This window comes from Glycine max, chromosome 13 (assembly GCF_000004515.6).
Source record: "Glycine max cultivar Williams 82 chromosome 13, Glycine_max_v4.0, whole genome shotgun sequence".
Taxonomy (NCBI): domain Eukaryota; kingdom Viridiplantae; phylum Streptophyta; class Magnoliopsida; order Fabales; family Fabaceae; genus Glycine; species Glycine max.
Window position 1 is genome coordinate 27,038,512 of NC_038249.2, and position 18,614 is coordinate 27,057,125.

At 34.9% G+C, this 18,614-nt stretch overlaps 2 protein-coding genes across 5 annotated transcripts; one reads left to right on the plus strand and one right to left on the minus strand.

Annotated features, from left to right (window-relative positions):
* The first annotated feature begins 1,384 nt into the window (after positions 1-1,384).
* On the plus strand, positions 1,385-5,681 carry LOC100814718 (vesicle-associated membrane protein 711). The gene is made up of 4 exons (XM_003542596.5): positions 1,385-1,915; positions 3,462-3,652; positions 4,079-4,242; positions 5,012-5,681. The coding sequence occupies exons 1-4, from the start codon at positions 1,687-1,689 to the stop codon at positions 5,100-5,102; spliced, it is 675 nt and encodes a 224-aa protein (XP_003542644.1). The 5' UTR covers positions 1,385-1,686; the 3' UTR covers positions 5,103-5,681.
* An 889-nt stretch (positions 5,682-6,570) lies between these two features.
* LOC100802079 (uncharacterized) lies at positions 6,571-15,098 on the minus strand. 4 transcript variants are annotated; one of them, XM_041008160.1, is made up of 3 exons: positions 14,361-15,098; positions 8,206-8,390; positions 6,571-7,164 (listed from the first exon to the last, which is right to left on the minus strand). In XM_041008160.1, the coding sequence occupies exons 1-3, from the start codon at positions 14,854-14,856 to the stop codon at positions 6,682-6,684; spliced, it is 1,164 nt and encodes a 387-aa protein (XP_040864094.1). In that variant the 5' UTR covers positions 14,857-15,098; the 3' UTR covers positions 6,571-6,681. The 4 variants fall into 4 exon arrangements, with proteins under 4 accessions (XP_040864094.1, XP_003541480.1, XP_006594246.1 ...); XM_003541432.5 differs by having other exon boundaries at positions 6,571-7,194; XM_006594183.4 differs by having other exon boundaries at positions 8,206-8,393; positions 14,361-15,044.
* Positions 15,099-18,614: the final 3,516 nt, after the last annotated feature.

The window sequence follows — 18,614 nt, forward strand, 5'->3', positions numbered from 1 at the left end:
TTCATTACATCTTTAGGATCACCACATCTAAAATGTTGTTTGGTTTAACATCGGTCTGAACTTTATAGTTTTGTCCTTAACAGACGTTTCAGGGAATTATGAGAGAATGATGCTTTTAAACTATCTTAAGTAGTGTGCCAAACATATTCATGTATATATTATTTTGACACAAATTATAAATTTAGATTAAAAATTAAAAGCATTTATTCGAGAGGTGTATTTTCTTTTAGTTTAAAATAAGCTTTATTATATAGTTTCAGTTACGTTATAAAATCACAGGATGAAATGTTTAATATTTTAAATTGAATTTTTTATTATTATTTGTTGCATATTATAGGCTCTGTTTCCTGTTTTCTGAAGAAAAGAAAAAACCTTCCCGGTTCAAGTATAAATGCGGGTTTATGACGGTGTCACCTTGAATCCAGACAAGCTGATGATACTTTAGTCTAAAACAGATTATATTTGAATTTAAAATCAAATATATTGAATATTACCATAATGAATTTGATACCAGTGTATTAATTATTGAGTGTATTTTCTTCTCAAAATCAATCTAATTAAGTTAATATATGAAATACTTGTTTGATTAAGCATTTACCATAACATAGGTTTGTACAATGTAAAATTTATGACAGCATAATTTAAACAAGTTTTACTCACGTTTCGCTGATGTAATATTTTTAACCTCTATTTACCATAAAACAACTGTATGTAAAACAGAGGCAGACGTGATCCCTTGCTCAAAAGTGATTTTTCAAATAAAAGTGTATCGATGATTACCACAAAACTATATCTTAACTCCCATCCAATGAGTGAACATTATGTAATCTTTCGGCGTGGGCCATGGGGGTGCCTCTCTGGAGCCAGACGATGTGATGTACCTAAAGGGTTACCCTACAGCTCATAACTGCTAATCATACACCCACACACTCATTTACCCTAAAAAACCAACGTGTACGTGTCCCCCTCTTGCCTTAGTCCTCCCAATGCATCATGATGTGTTCTTGTTCCTTAGTTCATAAAGAAACCCTATTCATGTTACCCTTTTTTATAGCTCTAGGAATTGGATTCAACGTGTACCAGCTAGATCAATATTCAGTAACACTCCTCTTCACTTGGTTTTTGCTATAGACTATTTAGTGCAATTAAGGAAGAGGAAAAGAGAAAAAGGATTCTAATGGATGAAAAAAAAAAAAAGGATTTTAATGAATGATTATATGAGAGTAACATCGTGTAATTTTTTTTCCCTAGCTGGATTGAATGAATAAATAAATATTTGTTTTGTTTAAAAATAATTTTCATGACTAACCATATAGTGGTGTTATCGTTGTTTTAAGTTACAATTATGAATTCCTTTGACGTAGGATCTATGTCCATGTTTTCCGGCAATTTTGGTGGCACCGAAAATGCCATGGTAGGCATGAAAAAGGGTAGAGGCAGAGTTTCCTTTCAAATTTCCATAATGTCGTTTACCCCATTTTTGGACACTAAATCAAATCAAATGGACACATTGTTTTCTCTTCATCCTTGTCTTGGTGTTGGTGTAATTGCACCTCCAAAACCAAAACCAAAACCAATTTCGTTACCCTTTTCTAACCACCCGAAACAACAAACGGCCTTTGGCAGATTTACCTTCTTCTTGGTAATTTCTTCTTCTCTCCAAAATAATTAACCAAACCATTATTAATGGGGATATTGTATGGAATGGTGGCAAGGGGGCAGGTGGTTCTGGCTGAGTTCAGCGCCACCCAGAGTAATGCTAGTGTAGTAGCCAAACAGATACTCAGCAAGATCAATCAAGGGAGTGATAACAATAATGATTCCAATGTTTCCTTTTCCCACGATCGCTATGTTTTTCATGTCAAGAGGACAGATGGCCTCACTGTTCTTTGCATGGCTGATGATGCATTTGGAAGTAAGAGCTTCCTCTCATTCATTTATTTTCTTATTTATTTTTAAAAAGTATTGTTTTCTAGGCTAGCTGGTTGTGTTTCGCTTGGTGAATCTAATAATACAACAATGAAACAATATTTTTTTATATCATTAAATGTTAATTCTTAATTTTTGTTAGTAGGAAAACGAACTCTTTTTGATCCAACAACACTGCTTTATGTTTTGTTTTGGGGGGTGCTAATGAATTGATTCAATTTTTGCTCTTTTTTTTTATGGATTTGGTGCTGTTTTTATTTTTTAACATCAATGCAGATAATTTTTCATTCATCTTTGAACTATAGATGCTGTCAAAGTGCTTGGAAGTATTCCTGGCCCTTTCATGTATTGCAATCGCGTGTTTTGTTTGACATATATATAGGTCGTAGGTTGTTGGTTGATTCAGATTTTTTTCGTTTGCAGTCTAGAACACATGGCTAGGAACATCTATAACATGGTGGGGCGAGCTCTACGTTGAAACTTGAAACTGTTAAGACCTTGTTTTAGGGGAATTCCACTTGAACCAATCAAGTGGTATTCAGAATTTGATTATGTAACGAAAATTTCTTGTAGTGGAAAGGAAATGAAATTATGAGTAAACTTGTTAGACAATCTTAGGTAACTTGTTTGTTAGAGTAAACTTTTCTCTTTGATCGATCTTAAAATCATGTATACTATCCCAAAATTACAGTTCTGTTATGAGACTGTATGTGAAGCTTAAAAATGTCCAATCAAGAAAGGCATATGCCATAGCCAAAAAAACGTGGGAAGCTGCTGGCGCCAAGATACACCCGTATGGGCCCAATTAAGCTAATGGTCCCTTCCCATACTCTTTTTTTGTTTTTTTTTTTTGTGGGAAGCACGAAGGCGTACTTACTTTTGTGTTCACAAGAATCTTTTTTGCTTATTGATTCCCCTTGATTTCAATGTTCAGATTTTTTGTGACTTAATTTATAAAAGTTTAAAGAGTAGATACTAATAGCTTTAACTATGATAATCTAAGGTTGATGTGGTTGGTGCTTTGACTAATTACTGATATGTATAGGGACCTTTTTAGGGAAAAACTTGGATACAATAAATTAGATGTTGTTTGTATTGTTTTCCAATCAGAATATCATTTTAGAAATTAGACTTTCAACACACTATGATGCCTCTTATTCTTAAAACTGTTGAAAGCTTTTATTGCAATTGAAAATCCTTAGTTACTAAATACAAATGATATGACACTTCTTTGTTTACTGATAGTGTGAAATGCTTTACATTGAGAATTATGTCACATTTGAACTTTTATCAAGTTGGTGAAATTGAAACAGAATGTAATGAGACTGTGACATCATATTGCTGGTTGTTACGTGACTGGGTGGTTGAAATCATTTCTGAGACATGTTTTTGGGCAGTCAGAATAAATGATTACAAAGTTTTGAGTCAAAGTGTTCACAAGAAAAACATTCCTGCTTGATTTGTTGTGCACTGAAGTTTGCAATTCCTGAATGAGCTGTAATGAATTGAATCTCCTCTTTGAATCTCTGCAGGAATAGCCCCTTTTGCATTTCTTGAAGATATTCATAAAAAATTTGTGAAGACGTATGCCCGTGCTATTCTTTCAGCTCCTGCCTATGCCATGAATGATGAGTTCTCAAGGGTCTTGAACCAACAGATGGAATATTACTCCAATGACCCAAATGCTGACAGATTAAACCGTCTCAAAGGTGAAATGACTCAGGCAAGTTCGAAATATACACATTTAGATTTATCTACACTTAGATCCTTGTCTATAATTGGTTCTCTTCTGGAATACTTTGTCCAATTTTTCATTCTGCAGATTGATCCTATAAATACTCTTTGGTTAAAGAATCTTAATTTACCTTATGATTCTTATGATTTTAATATGACAAACTCAAACTTGGAATTGCATAGTTCCAACCAACTCTTGTATTTGATGTGGTAAAGTAAATTTCAAAGTAAGGTCAGATTTAGTGTGATAAGATGCATGATTATTTACTTATGCAAGTCATTAAATGGTTTGTGGCACCAAATACTGAACAATTTTACTGTAGAAGAATCGAACTATTAATGTAGAATTATTTGTTTGATATCATCTGAAGACTAATTAATACTTGAAAATTAATTTGACGTGTGATAATGATAGGTGAGAACGGTGATGATAGACAACATTGACAAAGTGTTGGAGAGAGGTGGTCGGTTGGAGCTGCTGGTGGAGAAAACTTCAGCAATGAATAGCAATTCGATTCGTTTCAAAAGGCAGTCCCGCCGTTATAAAAATAACCTGTGGTGGAGTAATGTTAGGCTAACGTAAGTATTAATTCAATCCAGATTTTGCATAATTGATTTCATTCTTAAGTTTTTGCATTTTGATAATGGAAGAAAAATATATATCAGTGTTGGACTTTTCTAGGTTTTCTTGATTGTCCTAGATGAGAATTAGTATATACTAATATTTCTTTAAGCACACATTACATTTACAGAGGCATCTCATCTTGTGCTTTGCTCATGAAGCCAGTCTATACCCAATTTATAGAAATCTTGGGCTTTGAAACTTTCCATTCATTCTTACAATTATTGAATTGCACAATAAAGGTTTGGGGAGTTGATATTGGCCCCTATCCAATTGCTGATGGCCTCTACCACTTTTTGAAACTGAGATGAAAATACATTTTACCTCTGTAGTTTTTCCTACACCTCCCTAACTTTTGGTTATAATGGAATCACGATTTTGATATATTTTTTTTAATACTCAATGAAATCACCATTTCATTTATAAAATCTGAAACAGAATTATTATTCTGTTGAGTATTTTGTATATAAAATCATGATTCCGTGAGAAACACATGTTTAGAAAAAAATTTTACCCACAATAGGGATCATTAGCAATGAAGTTGACGCCAATAGCTATTCCCTAAAGGTTGAGCATACCTTTGACCTACTTTTCCAATTTATTTTTGTTGCACTTTTTTTAGCGTATCCTGGATTTTTGGGAGTAGAATAATTATTTTTGCCTTTTGTTAAAAAAAGTTTAAAAATGATCTCAAATTCTTATGATCCTCCTCTCTTCCTCATGCAGGGTTGCACTTGTTATAATTTTCGTCATTGTCGTTTACATTATACTCGCCTTCATCTGCCATGGTCCCTTGTTGTCTTCGTGCTGGAGATAAGATCTGAAGGCTAATAGTAAAAAAAAATTGCACTATTTTTTGAGACCATTGAACTACTTATTTAAGTTATTCAGAATATAATTTATTGGGTCAACCAAAAAGGGAATATAATTTATTGATATGCGATCATTTATCAGATGTTACCAATCTAGGCTTGTGCATGTTTTAGAAAGTAATTAAGCATTGTGGATGCACTCTATAGAGAAGGTAATATATGATGTTTATGCAATATAGAAACTATAACTATTTTTTAAAATGTCAATATTGTTGCTAACATATCACCGATAACTCTTTCGTGATAGTTAAATCGTCCTCTTCGTGATAAAATTCAACTTTAATATATTTCCACTATAAATGTTTACTGTATTATTCAATAATACGTTAAAGAATTTTGAATTTTTGATATAAAAAAACACCTAAACTTCTAATAACATGACAATGTTTGGTTTTCAGTTTGTCCAACTCAAAAGTATGTTTGAGGGACCAAACTTAGTTTGCCCACATGTTTGGGTGTCCACAAAATTAAGTTTGCTACCTCCGTTTGTGTCCAACTTAACTTTGCCTCAAGCAACTCATGGCATGCTTTTGATTCTTCCGTTTCCGTTGGAACCATTAACTTCCAATTTTGCCTCTATATTTGTGTAATAGCAGAATGATAAGTAGACTCGAGGCTGAGATCGAAGTTGGCTCGCTCGTGGGGTGGTGGAAAACGATATAGCACATGCCGTATTGCAGGAAGTATATATATATATATAGGGGTGCAGTATATAAATAATCGTATTTTAGAATTATGCTCTGATGTTCGCTGCCACGAGTTGTTCTTGCTGCCCTTAAATTTAATTCTGATATGTGTACTGCCATAATATAATATAATAATATGTACATATACAATTTTAACATTCGGACCATATAAAATTCAACGTGAGTTAATGTGTTATATATTTTAATTTAGAGCATATAAAACTTAATTATTAGCATTGTTGGAGTCTTATAATTTATTAATGAAAATATTTAATATTTTTAGTTATTATTGATTATTTTTAACAATATTATACTAATTCATATTAAATATTACATCATAAAATTTCATATCCTTTTCAGTAATTATACACTTTATACACTTAAAAAGTACTTTTAATTAAAATAGAATAATTCAAACAAGTTCATTTTTGAGAAGAAAATATTCAAACATAAATCATGTATGTTGAGTAAACTATTTTTTAACAAACTTAAGCTTTCAACATACTTTTAATTCAAACTTGGATTCATGAACTTTAATCCAAACATGTACGAAGTTAAATTCAAAACCATAAATTATGTCAACAGATTAACGTCAACGTTCGACTAACAGAAATTTACAAATTACAATTATTCTTGAAATCCTTGATTTTATTTGCGTTGTACACTTTCAAAAATTGAATGTTGTCTACCCAATGCCTTGTACAAACAAGAAATATGTACGTGTGAATAAGAAAAGAAATACTTTGATTTATATAATTTTGTACTCCCTAAATACAGAACCACGGGGAAGGGGGTAAATATCGAACCTTTACAACTTGGTGAATCAAGAAAAGACTATCTAATTGAAATCATCAACAGTGAGCCAATCATTTGACTCATCTTCTGAATCCTTACCCTTCAAACGGATAACCTTCTTCCTGCCATCTCTCTCAGAACTTTCACGCAGCCGAACCCAGTCACTAGTAGCACCTTCAGGTGATGAACCCCTTATGTCATGCGCCTCCCTGTAGCCAGATAATTTATCGGAGCTATAACTCCTATCATCCTCTAGGTCACTGAATGAGACGTCCTCTTCCTGTTGAAGTTTTGTACAGGAAGCCAATGAACTAGCATCAATGTCTGTATCTTCCAACCATTTTTCAGTGCTAACCGTGTCATCAACTTCTAAACCCTCTACTGCGTTTGTAACCTCAGTCAATATCTGATTTTGCTCAAATGAGATACTTTCTGTTCCACGGTCCTCCCTACCCTCTTGATATGTATCCACAGTCCTTGGGTTTTCAGGTTCTCCAGCTTGCAAATTTTTCCTCTCTCCTAGTTTCTGAAGAAGCACATCTCTTGCTTCAACAATCTAACCAAAAAGATAATGGAAAAACATGCATGATATAGCAGATTAAAAGACCGTTGCCACCAAAATATGTACACAGAGTACAAGAGATTATTATCTATAATGTTATCTTCAATCACATAATTGTTGGGAGCAGTAGACCAGACAGTCTGAAAAAGTGAAAATACTTCATAGTACAAACCATCTGGAGAGAATGGCATAAAAAAAAAAGACAAACAAACACTAAAACTACTGAAGAACTTCTGGCCATGATCTATGGTATTTTATCAAAAAGATAACCAGACCATGCTGAGACTGGCAGTATATGGGCTGTATTCACTCAGGTATCATATACAATACAAGCTGCATTAAAGAAGATGGCATAGGGAACCGGAGGATGAGGAACACTTCATTTAAGCATATAAAAATAGAATCAAGTATAACTTGTACTAGTGCTTTGTATTTCTTGGGTGGAACAAATTTTTACTACCAATGAGTACTATAGATGTTCAGCATGCAATAATTTGTTTGTGGTTCTGTATACCTAAAAACAAAAACAACAGATAACACATTCCATAGAGTATATTGACTAATCTGATTAGCATGCACGAATAAGATTCACAAAGATACAACTGCATCAACATAAGGAGAAAACTTAGATATAGTACCTAGGGAGTTGTTTTTACTGTTCTCTAATCAGAATTGAAGTTTTACCTTTGTAATCCGCAAAATCTTTTAATGGAGATTTTATTATATAGATTACTGAGGTAAAATTCCAATTCTGATTAGAGACAGTAACTAAAGTAACTATAGTATTGTATCTAAGTTTTGTCAAAGACAGTAACTGATTAGTCCCATACAAACAGTAACTCTTTTAAAAAGTATAATTTTATCAAAGACAGTAACTGATTAGTCCCATACAAACAGTAACTAAAGTATTGTATCTAAGTTTTGTCCTTAGTGTAAAAGGAATTTAACACATATATTCAAGATAATCAATTGAAAATAAGACAATATTGGATAAACATGGCTTGCCTTGGGAGTTGATAGGCGCTCAAAATCATGCTGATTTAGTCTTGGAAGTATTAACAAAAAATAGATCATCCAAAACTTTTCCACATTCATGTAACTGCAAAGATTCAGTCTTAGTGCAATGAATTCGGGTACCAGTTGCTCTATAGCCAATGCATGTTCTCTCTGAGAATTGGACATGCTAAAATCTGCTGCAACATATGAAATTTCAGTATTAAATCTCAATATATACTCAGTTAGAATAAAAATAAAGGAATATCAGTGTTGTTTTGGCTTCTTGGATTCATGCTATCTAAAACTAAAGATTCAAAACCACTTTTATTCAAAGAACATTTGCTTGAGAGTCAAACAAGAGATATGCTCAGCAGGACACAAGCACTTTGGACTTTGTATTGATTGGGAGCGTGAACTAGATTAATACACTGCATTAATAATGCACACTTCTTAAGAAATTATTAATTACATAAATTACTATGATAAATGACTTTCTTTGATAAAATTATACTTTTTAAAAGAGTTCAAATCTTGTTGTGAATTCATTTAAGTACTGAGATAAAAATAAACAAGGGTATTATTGGGAAAACAATACTTAATACTCTCTTGATTTTCTAAAGTGACAAATATTTCAAGACAAATGAAAATACTCAGATATATATAATATGAGATGCAGAGGAAATAAAAATTATTTGAACTGACATCTCATTTATTCATAGATAATAGATAGTCTTCGAATTAACTGTAAGCTCATCTCATACACCATCATTACAATGTGAAGCATAAAAGTTCAACAGCCCTGGAAATTTAATCCACTCAATACTTTTTTTTTTTATCGGCAAAGATAAGTATTATATATAAAAAGAAGTACCAGAGGTACTCATAGTACAAAAGAGATCCATATAAATGGTTCCACAGTCAGACTTAAAATTCTGAGGGGGAACCAAACTATGGATACAAAAGCAAAAGTTTTTACAAGTATCAATGTGAACACTATGCAGTCCCCTGCTAATACATAAAACTCTGGTAAGTTAGTTGACCATTGATTGAAATGCACTGAAAAATCCTTCTCAAAGCCCCTAAGCCAAGACCAAAGAAGGAATATGGCCTCTTCGAACAATTTGTTAGCGTCAAAAGTCCCATTAGAGAAGATAATGCTATTTCTAAATTTCCATATGGACGACGTCAAAGCTATCCACCAACATTGCCATCTACTATTTCTCACACCAGCTGGTTGAAGACCCAAATGATGGAGGAAGTGCTGCTTTGGGTTTAAAGGTGAAGCGCCCTTGAGTTGCAGCCATGACATGGATTCCCACCATATGGGTTGAACTTTGCTACAGTGGAAGAAGAGATGGGATGCATCCTCTTGATGGATTCTGCATAGAGGACAGAGAGAATCTGTTAGATGAATTTGTCTTCTCTGCAGGTTTTTCCTTGTCGGCAACCTATCCCTTAAAAGTCTCCACCCAAACACCAGAAACCTAGCTGGAACCTTCATCCTCCAAAGCTTCTCAAAACATTCCTCCTGCCTTCTATCTCCTGCGCCCTCTCCAATCAAGTCATAGGCACTACGAGTTGAGTAATGACCCTCTGAATCTGCAGACCATTCCCAACTATCTGAAATCTGTTGTTGGATTTTAAATTCTGCAACATCTTTGAGAAAATTAGCTGCTGAGGTAATTTCACTGTCAAACAAGGCTCTTCTCCACGCAAAGTTCCACTCCCACTCCCTATCTCGAAATATTCCCATGGATCTAATGAGCTGGTGCTGCTGCATTGAAATTGAATACAACCTAGGGTACTTCACTGCTAATGGGTCCTCCTCCCCCATCCATCTATCCTCCCAAAATTTGATGTGATTACCACTCCCCACCTTCCACTTGATACCTTTTTGAATAAGCTGTCCACTATTAGAATTAAAAAGAACCTTTTGTAAATCCCTCCACCAGATTGATTGATGACCCACCCTACCCGCTTCAGCCAAGCCTCTCCACCCTCCATACTTTGACTCCAACACCTTTGCCCACAATTCTCCTTTATGGTGCATTAAATTCCACTCCCATTTACCAAGTAGTGCCGTGTTGAAACTTGTGATGTCCTTTAAGCCCAAACCACCCTTGTCTTTTGGCAAGCACACTGATTTCCAGCTGACCCAAGCAATTTTATTTTGATCGGGTCCTCCCCCCCAAAGGAATCGACGCTGTAAACGCACCAACTTATCTTCCACTGATTTAGGAACCCTGAAAAAGGAGAACAAATAAATAGGAATCGAGGTTAGCACAGATTGAATGAGTGTCACTCTCCCCCCAAAGGATATATTTCTCTGTTTCCACTTAGCTAGCTTCCTCTCGCAATTTTGGATGATAGGATCCCACATAGCGCATCTCCTAGGGTTTGCCCCAATAGGTATTCCCAGGTAATTGAAAGGAAGAACCAACAACTGACAATTCAAAAAGGTGGCAGCCTGCTGCTTCCAAAGGTCAGATTGTCCAAAAGCTCCAAAGGAGCTCTTGGCAAAATTTATTTTAAGTCCAGATGCAAGTTCAAAGGACCTTAGAACAGCCTTAATAGTTTTGACATTCTCCATGTCCGCTTCCCCCAGAAAGATAGTGTCATCTGCAAATTGTAGAAGGCTGACTTCCACTTTATTGGGTCCCACTTGATATGGTTTGTACAGATTCTCCTCCCTAGCTTTTCTCATCAAACCGTTCAGCCCTTCAGCAACCACATTGAACAAAAAAGGTGCAAGTGGATCCCCTTGGCGTAGCCCCCTTTTGGGAAGGAACTCTCCTGTAGGGCTGCCATTGACCAAGACTGAAATGGATGCAGAATTGAGGCATCCCTCAATCCATCTGATCCACTTAGAGTTAAAACCTGTACGTTGGAGCATGTATAGTAAAAATCCCCAGGACACCGAATCATATGCTTTCTCATAATCAACTTTGAATATAAGACAGGATTTATCACTCCTTTTAGCCTCCTCAGTCACCTCGTTTACAATTAAAGCGCTGTGCAGAAGGCTTCTTCCTTCAATAAATGCAGATTGAGTTTCATCAACAATAGAAGTCATCACCTTCTTCATTCTATTGGCCAGCACCTTTGCAACAATCTTATACATACATCCAATTAAAGAAATAGGGCGATATTCATTCAGAGTCTGAGGATCAGCCACCTTGGGTATCAATGCTATGAAGGATGCATTGCCACCTTTTGGAAAAACGCCATGGACATAAAACTCATCAAGGAAGCGCAGAATATCAGGTTTAAGAAGATACCAGAACTTCTTAATGAACCTGAAATTCAATCCATCAGGTCCCGGGCATTTATCACTCCCACAATCCCAAATAGCCTTTTTAACTTCCTCCTCTTGGAATCGGGCAATCAACCTCTCATTCTGGTGCTGGTTTAATTTCTGGAAGCAAATGCCCTCCAGTGTCGGTCTATGGTAATCAGATTCATGGTATCTATTTGAGAAAAAGGTTTTGACTTCCTCCTTCACCAAAGCTGGCTCCTGAATCCACTTGCCATCAACCATAACACCCTTCAAGTAGTTATTCCTTCTAGTTGCCTTCATCAGTAAATGAAAATAGCGGGAGTTGCAATCTCCCTGCTTGAGCCACCTAACGCGCGCCTTTTGTCTCAAAAAAGATTCATGGGTTTGAGCCGCTGTCCACAAAGATTCCTGCAGATGTCTCAATTGCATCCCTTCTTGAGTGGAGAGCTGTCTATGGCTTGTTTCCTCTTCTAATTTGTTTAACTCCCCTTCAAGCCTCTTGACCCTCTTGAAGGTATCACCAAACTGATCTTTATTCCACTTCTTCAGGACTTGCTTCAGAATTTTTATTTTCTCTTTTAGGGCGTAACCACCCCAACCTGCTATCTGAGAGGAGGTCCAGCAACTAGAGACAATGTCCTTGAAAGATTTATCTAACATCCAACAGTCTAGGATCCTAAAAGGTTTAGGACCCCAATCCACTGATGAAGATCTAAGTAAGATAGGACAATGATCGGAAAAGTTTCTAGGAAGGGTGGATTGAATGGTTGTAGGCCATCTGTCCAGCCATTCGGTAGAGAGTAAAAATCTATCAATCTTGCTCCTAGACGTCCCATTTGGTCTAAACCAAGTGAATTGCCTTCCCATCCATGGAGGCTCTACCATCTCCAAGTCCTCAATCCAGTCATTGAATTCCTTAATTTCAGACATCCCTGCGCCCCTTTGACAAATCCCGAATCTCTCATTAATGTCCCTGATGCTATTAAAATCACCAAGGATACACCACAAGTCCCCTAGAAAAGACTGTTTTAGCTGTTTAAGTTGATCCCACAGCAGCCTCTTGTTTTGAATTTCGCAAGGGGAGTAGACTGTAAGGACATTGATTTGTTGAGCTTCCTTCACCCATACACCTCTCAGGAAAATAAAGCCATTTCCGACAACTTTTGTCTGTAATTTAAAGGTTTGTTCAGACCAGAGGCACAATATACCCCCTGCAGTATTATTAGCTGGCTGCAACTCCCATTTGACTCCTTCATCTCCCCATAAAGATTGACACAGAAAATTATCGACTGACTCTCTCTTTGTTTCCTGAATGCAGATCATATCAACATGCTCCTTCCTGAGCAGCCTACGGATAGCTGCCCATTTTACACCCCTCCCTAAACCCCTAATATTGTATGAGATGATATTCATGGGTGACCATTACTATTTCCCAGCCTAACTGCTTCCTGCTTGTCTCTTCTGTCCATATCTTTGAGTCTGGGGATAACTGACTGCATACCTTCTTGTGCTGTAATCCCCAACATCTTGGCTCGATTCCAGACTTCCAAAGCCTCTTGATAATTAGATAGATCTTCAGGTTCCTGGGTACCTTGATGTGTAGATGATTGCTGTTCTGTAACATAATTCTCTTTCGGAGTTGCAGGCTGGTCGTGATTTAAAGGATGTGGGTCTTGTTGAGGTTGGGATTTAAGTGGGTGCACGGTTGATTCCTTAGAGAGTGAAGGCTGACCCATGGCACTTTTCTTTTGGAACCACCTCTTACGTGTGTACACTTTACAACTGCTCCCTTGTTCTCCGTTATATATCTGCCAGTTTGGGCCTAAGACCTGTTTTTGTTGTGGGGGGGTGCATATAGAAATGCCTTTAGAGTTAACTGGGCCTCCTAACTGCACAGGGTTTAAGGGGGTTTCCTTTCCTCCACTAAACTTAACCAAGAAAAATGTGATGGATGGACCACAAAGCTATGCATTCAAGATCTTTCATGTATAAACAAAACAGTAGATACTTTTTGAGTATGAAAAAGTATAGGAAGAGGAGAGGTTGTCCCTTACTATGGTTAAGGCATGCCATAAGCCTTAACAAAAGCTTACAGGCAGAGGTACTTAAAAATGACCTACCAACAAAGTCTAACTGTAGGAATTGAATCCAAAACCTTTTTGTTAGCATTGCTTGATCCTGACAATTTAGCCAAATGTCAGTGGCTGAGATTTTCAACAATGGAATTCACATCCAAACATAGCTAGCTATTACTTCATAGTCATACTCTAGAAGCATGGCCACTGGCATTGATCATTATCAGTAGTTTAAATTATCAATTCTTTTTGTCCAAAAATTATATACATTCAGTACAAATTTCTGAAAGAGGCATCGCTACCAGCGACAAAGAGAAAATGTACATGGGATTTTATGTGTCCTGCATTCCTACCAGCTTGGCAAGAGACAGTACTTTCCAGCAGAGCATTATAAACTACGCATCCGTCACAATCTCTATATCTCTACTCAATTTAACTTACTCAGGATTCGTATTTATTTATGAAATCAAATCACACAAAACCATAAGCTATACCAATTTTAGCCACTGGCAATTTCATTTCTTTTGCCTACTGTGCATGAATTCGTTAAGAAGGCAATGATAAGCTTAGAAAAACGACCACGAAACTCATGAGATCTAGCCAATTAGCCAGAGAGGCACCACCCAAAAACTGCACGTCTGAGAACACGATTAAGTTAAGTGTACAATTAACTCAAGCAATTACAAACTCTATCATAATCACTAATTACTAATCAGATTATACAGATAACAGAGAATTCGGTCCAAACAGAGAATCATAATCAAAACAATTAACAAATAACACGTATAATTATCGAACCAAACTCGAAGTACCGTTATGGAGTGGCAAGGGGAATTCAGTCCAACACTGAGGCCGCGCAGAAATCTCCTTCACGAAACGAACAACATCTTCCGTCGTTCCAGGCACCGCGTCGTCATCGTTGCTCCGTTGTTGATCAGGCTCCAACTGCAACAACTGCGAAGCGAGCTTGGAGATTCCGGTGACGGCTTTGTTCGAGGAAATGCGCGAGAGAGAGTTTTTGAAGCTTCCGCCGATCTCCACGAGATCGTTCCGGATTCCTGACAGAGCTTGCGAGGAGGAGGAATCGCCGGCGGAGGAGGAAGAAGAAGAAGAAGAAGAAGAGGAAGAGGAAGACGGCGGCGGCGGAGCGAGGAAGTTGGCGACGCCGCGGAAAATATGCGATATGTCGTCCTTGACGCCGTGGCGATCGGCGGCGGGATGCGGCGGCGAAGACGAGTGGATAACGGTGCGGTTGTGGAGATTAGAAGATTCTGGGTCAGGGTGGTTGGACTTGAAGAGCCAGGACATTTTTCGTTTTAATTTCTATTATTTTTTTCAGAGCTAAATGATGATTGAAAGGGTTTAGGAAGAGAACATGATGGCCACTGCTTTTAGAGAGAGAGAAAAAGCCTTCTCATCTTCAGTTGGAACAACTTTATGACATAAATAATTATTTTGCTGAAACACCTTTGTTGTTGGGGAGCACGAAGACTACTCACAAAAATATTTATAGATAAGGAGGATAAATACTCATTTATTGGGATGGATCCAAGGCCAATATTTTACCCGTAAACATTTAACGGGGATAGACTTGGCTACGATACTATAGGATTTATCTCGTCCACACCTATTATATACATTAATTTAATTAAGATATCTTTTATATATTATTAATCATTAATTTAATAATAAGTGAGAAAATTTAAGCTTGTATTGATACACAATTTCTCATTTTTTATGTCCATTATGGATCATTCCTTTTGAAAAACACTTTAGATTAAGTGAGATTTGGTTTTGAAACTTGTTGTTATCATTGTAACACACAAAATATAATGTAATATTTTTTTATTGCTTTGAATTTAAAATAAAGATAAATCATATTTTATTTGATGATTTTTTTTATTTTGTTATTAGTGAGTGAATGGATAATTGAAAATTAATCTTATTAATCATCATAACTTTTGATTTTTTTAATTGCTAGATAAAGTAACGTTATATAAAATTTAGTTATATATCTCAAAGAAAAAAAAGAATAATTATAAAAAAATTTAACATATAAAATTTAAACACATCCATAAAATTTAGTATATGTCAAATAAAAATATAAATTGATGGAAATATATATTTTTTTATCTCACATGTCCAAGTTTCATCAAACAAGTTTTTCATTTTTATATACTTGATTCTTTTTTTTTTTTGAACTATTGTTCATAATCACATCACATGTAAAATATAATTATAAGTTAATTAATTTTAATATATTTTCTTGCAAGTCTTAAATGATACTTTCGCATGATATTAAAGTTTCTAATGATTATATTAAATGATCAAAACATTATATTTAAAAATAATTTGTTGGATAATTATATTTATAATATTATTTTTATTGACTTATGTTTAATTGACTTTAGGTTATATTTGAATGCTTTTTTTTGTTATATTAAATGATTTAAAAGCGGATTTTCAATTTAGTTGTAGTGTTTTTTTAATTGGTACTTTATTTTATTGATTTGTTGGCTTTATATATAAGTAAAATGTAGATAAGAATATGGGTGCAGATATATAAATATCTAGCATATATGAAAATAAAAAATAAAAAATACTATCATGTAGACATGAGATAAACTATGAGTATGTTTGATTCACTAAAAATTAAGGAGTTGGACAACACAACACAAAAATATTTGTCCAACTTTGATTTAAAAAATGGCTGAGGGATAGTACAAAATAAAAAATGATAGACCGAATAAATACTCAAAAATTTATAACTCACTAAACTCTTGTAAAAAATTTGTCCAATGTCTAACAAAAGAAAAAATATATTATTATTCTTATTTTCTGTTTTTCATTATTCCACACCTTTTTTTCTTTTTTCATGTGTCTGCTTCTCTAAACCTTCCTCTCCAAACGTCGTAGATTGGCCGTCGGCAAAGCCCGACTTGGCCCTCGGCATGGGCACCTTGGTCACTGGCAATGGCCGTATGGACTATTGTTGTTCTCTTTTTGTTCATTATTTATTTCTTTTCATTATTAATTTACTCAAATGTTTTCATAGTGATCTTTCTCCTTCTAACTATGTTTTTTTCCTTCTCTTTTGGCCAACTCTGGCATGGTTGCGTTATGCTGTCGTGCTGCTGCCGCCATCGCTGTGACCCTATGGTGGCCTCACGCTGCCAGGCCCTATGCTCGATGGCGTCAGGGTCGCGCCTCCTCTGTAGATATGTCTCTCCTTTGTTGCACCGTCAAGCTACTATTAATGCACCTAAGGTTTCATAATAAAATTTATATCATTTTATCCAATACATCAAGCAAGATACAATACAAAATTATTTGTGCTCTGCATCGACCATCAAACAACATACAATACAAAAAATTATTACGTGACTCAATTACTTATTGGGTACGATTGTGTCTATCGTATTTTTTTAACATAACAAACTCATCCTATGGATATGTTTTTCAAACATGAATATCAAGATAGATACTATAATACTTTATGTACATCTTAGGCATTGTCATTCCAACTTGTCAAGCAGGATGGGGTAAAATGATAAATAAATATTATCTAAAATATCCAATCTTACATGATGTGGGTAAAATGACAAATCTAAAAATACCCTTGTATGCGTAGGACGTAAATGTGAAATGTGTTTCGTGTTTGACCGCACAACTGCAATTTCTTTTTCACTTGTTTGAGTTTGACCTGATGCGTAACCTTCAGTCCTTCCTTCACCCCCTCAATTTCATCTCACATACTACCATTGTTGATTTTTTATTTATTTATGTGCTACACGCCACCATTGACATTGAGTTTTTTTATAGCAATCACAATCACTTATATCAAAAGCGTTTTACTGAAGACCTTACTTGAAACATACATTATGTAATTTTCCGGTGCACTTTAAACCAATGAAATTAATATATCTTTTACAGATTTCTAATTATTTTACTTTAATTTAATGTTAAAAAAACTAATGCCGTTGTCATATAAGATTATAATTTCGATTAGTGAAAAGCAAGAAACATTTTAATAGGAGTAAACTTTCATATTTGCAGTGAAAAAAAACTTTTGTATTAATTGTCTTGATTCTCTTGAATCAGATTTAATACGGATTACATGGCCATGCCTGTCAAAAAAAATAATATATGAAAAATTAGTATTTAATATTTATTTATATTCTATTATTTTTCTATAAGCAAGATTAGTTTGTTAAATTTTTTATTAGAGGAAGAAATTCAAACCTACAATTTCTTCTTTCTCTTCTTTTCTTAAAGCACCAAGTCAATCTTATAACTTTATTTATAATATATTATAGTTTGAAGTACTTCCTCTAATCCTAATCCTAATTATAAGATCCAAATTAAAAATATATTTTAATCTTTTTTTATAAGGTTCAATTTAAATTGTCTTCTGCATTAATGATATTTTTACAAAATATCCTAACAGTTTTAGAATAACTTGACTTTTGAGAGAAAAATAACTTATTAATGTTAATTAGTTTGTTCACAGGAATAGTTTTGAAAACAATATTAATTTGTTTTAAAATAAATTTAATGTTCTCACAGGGATAGTTATTAACAGCTACGTCCTATGACTATAGCGAGACCTTGTCGACAAACCAATGGAGTTGTCAAGACCAAATGTATGATTGAACAGGCATACCTGAGCCATAGTGTATTTGTGTTAATCCATATGACACTATCGATTTTTTTTTCTCTTTTATTCAAACATTAGTATTTCTTTAACTATTGATTTCCCCACTACTTGGAACATAGTGAGAAAGAAAAACAAAATGGAGGACAGAGAAACCTGAAATTTTATACGGCTAAAGTATCTTCTCCGATTCCAAAGGAGTATCCCCATAAGAAAAGGAGATAAATTTACGACGGAAACACAATTTATACCTTAATTAGTTTCTCAAATAAATAAGGAAAAACACTGCTAGTTCACAACTTCTATGGATTTTAGTTCTCACCCATCGAGAAGAAAAAAATGAGTATAAATTAAATACTTACACAAACGTCTTACTGAATAACACATTAGACATGAGAATGAAGAAAAAATG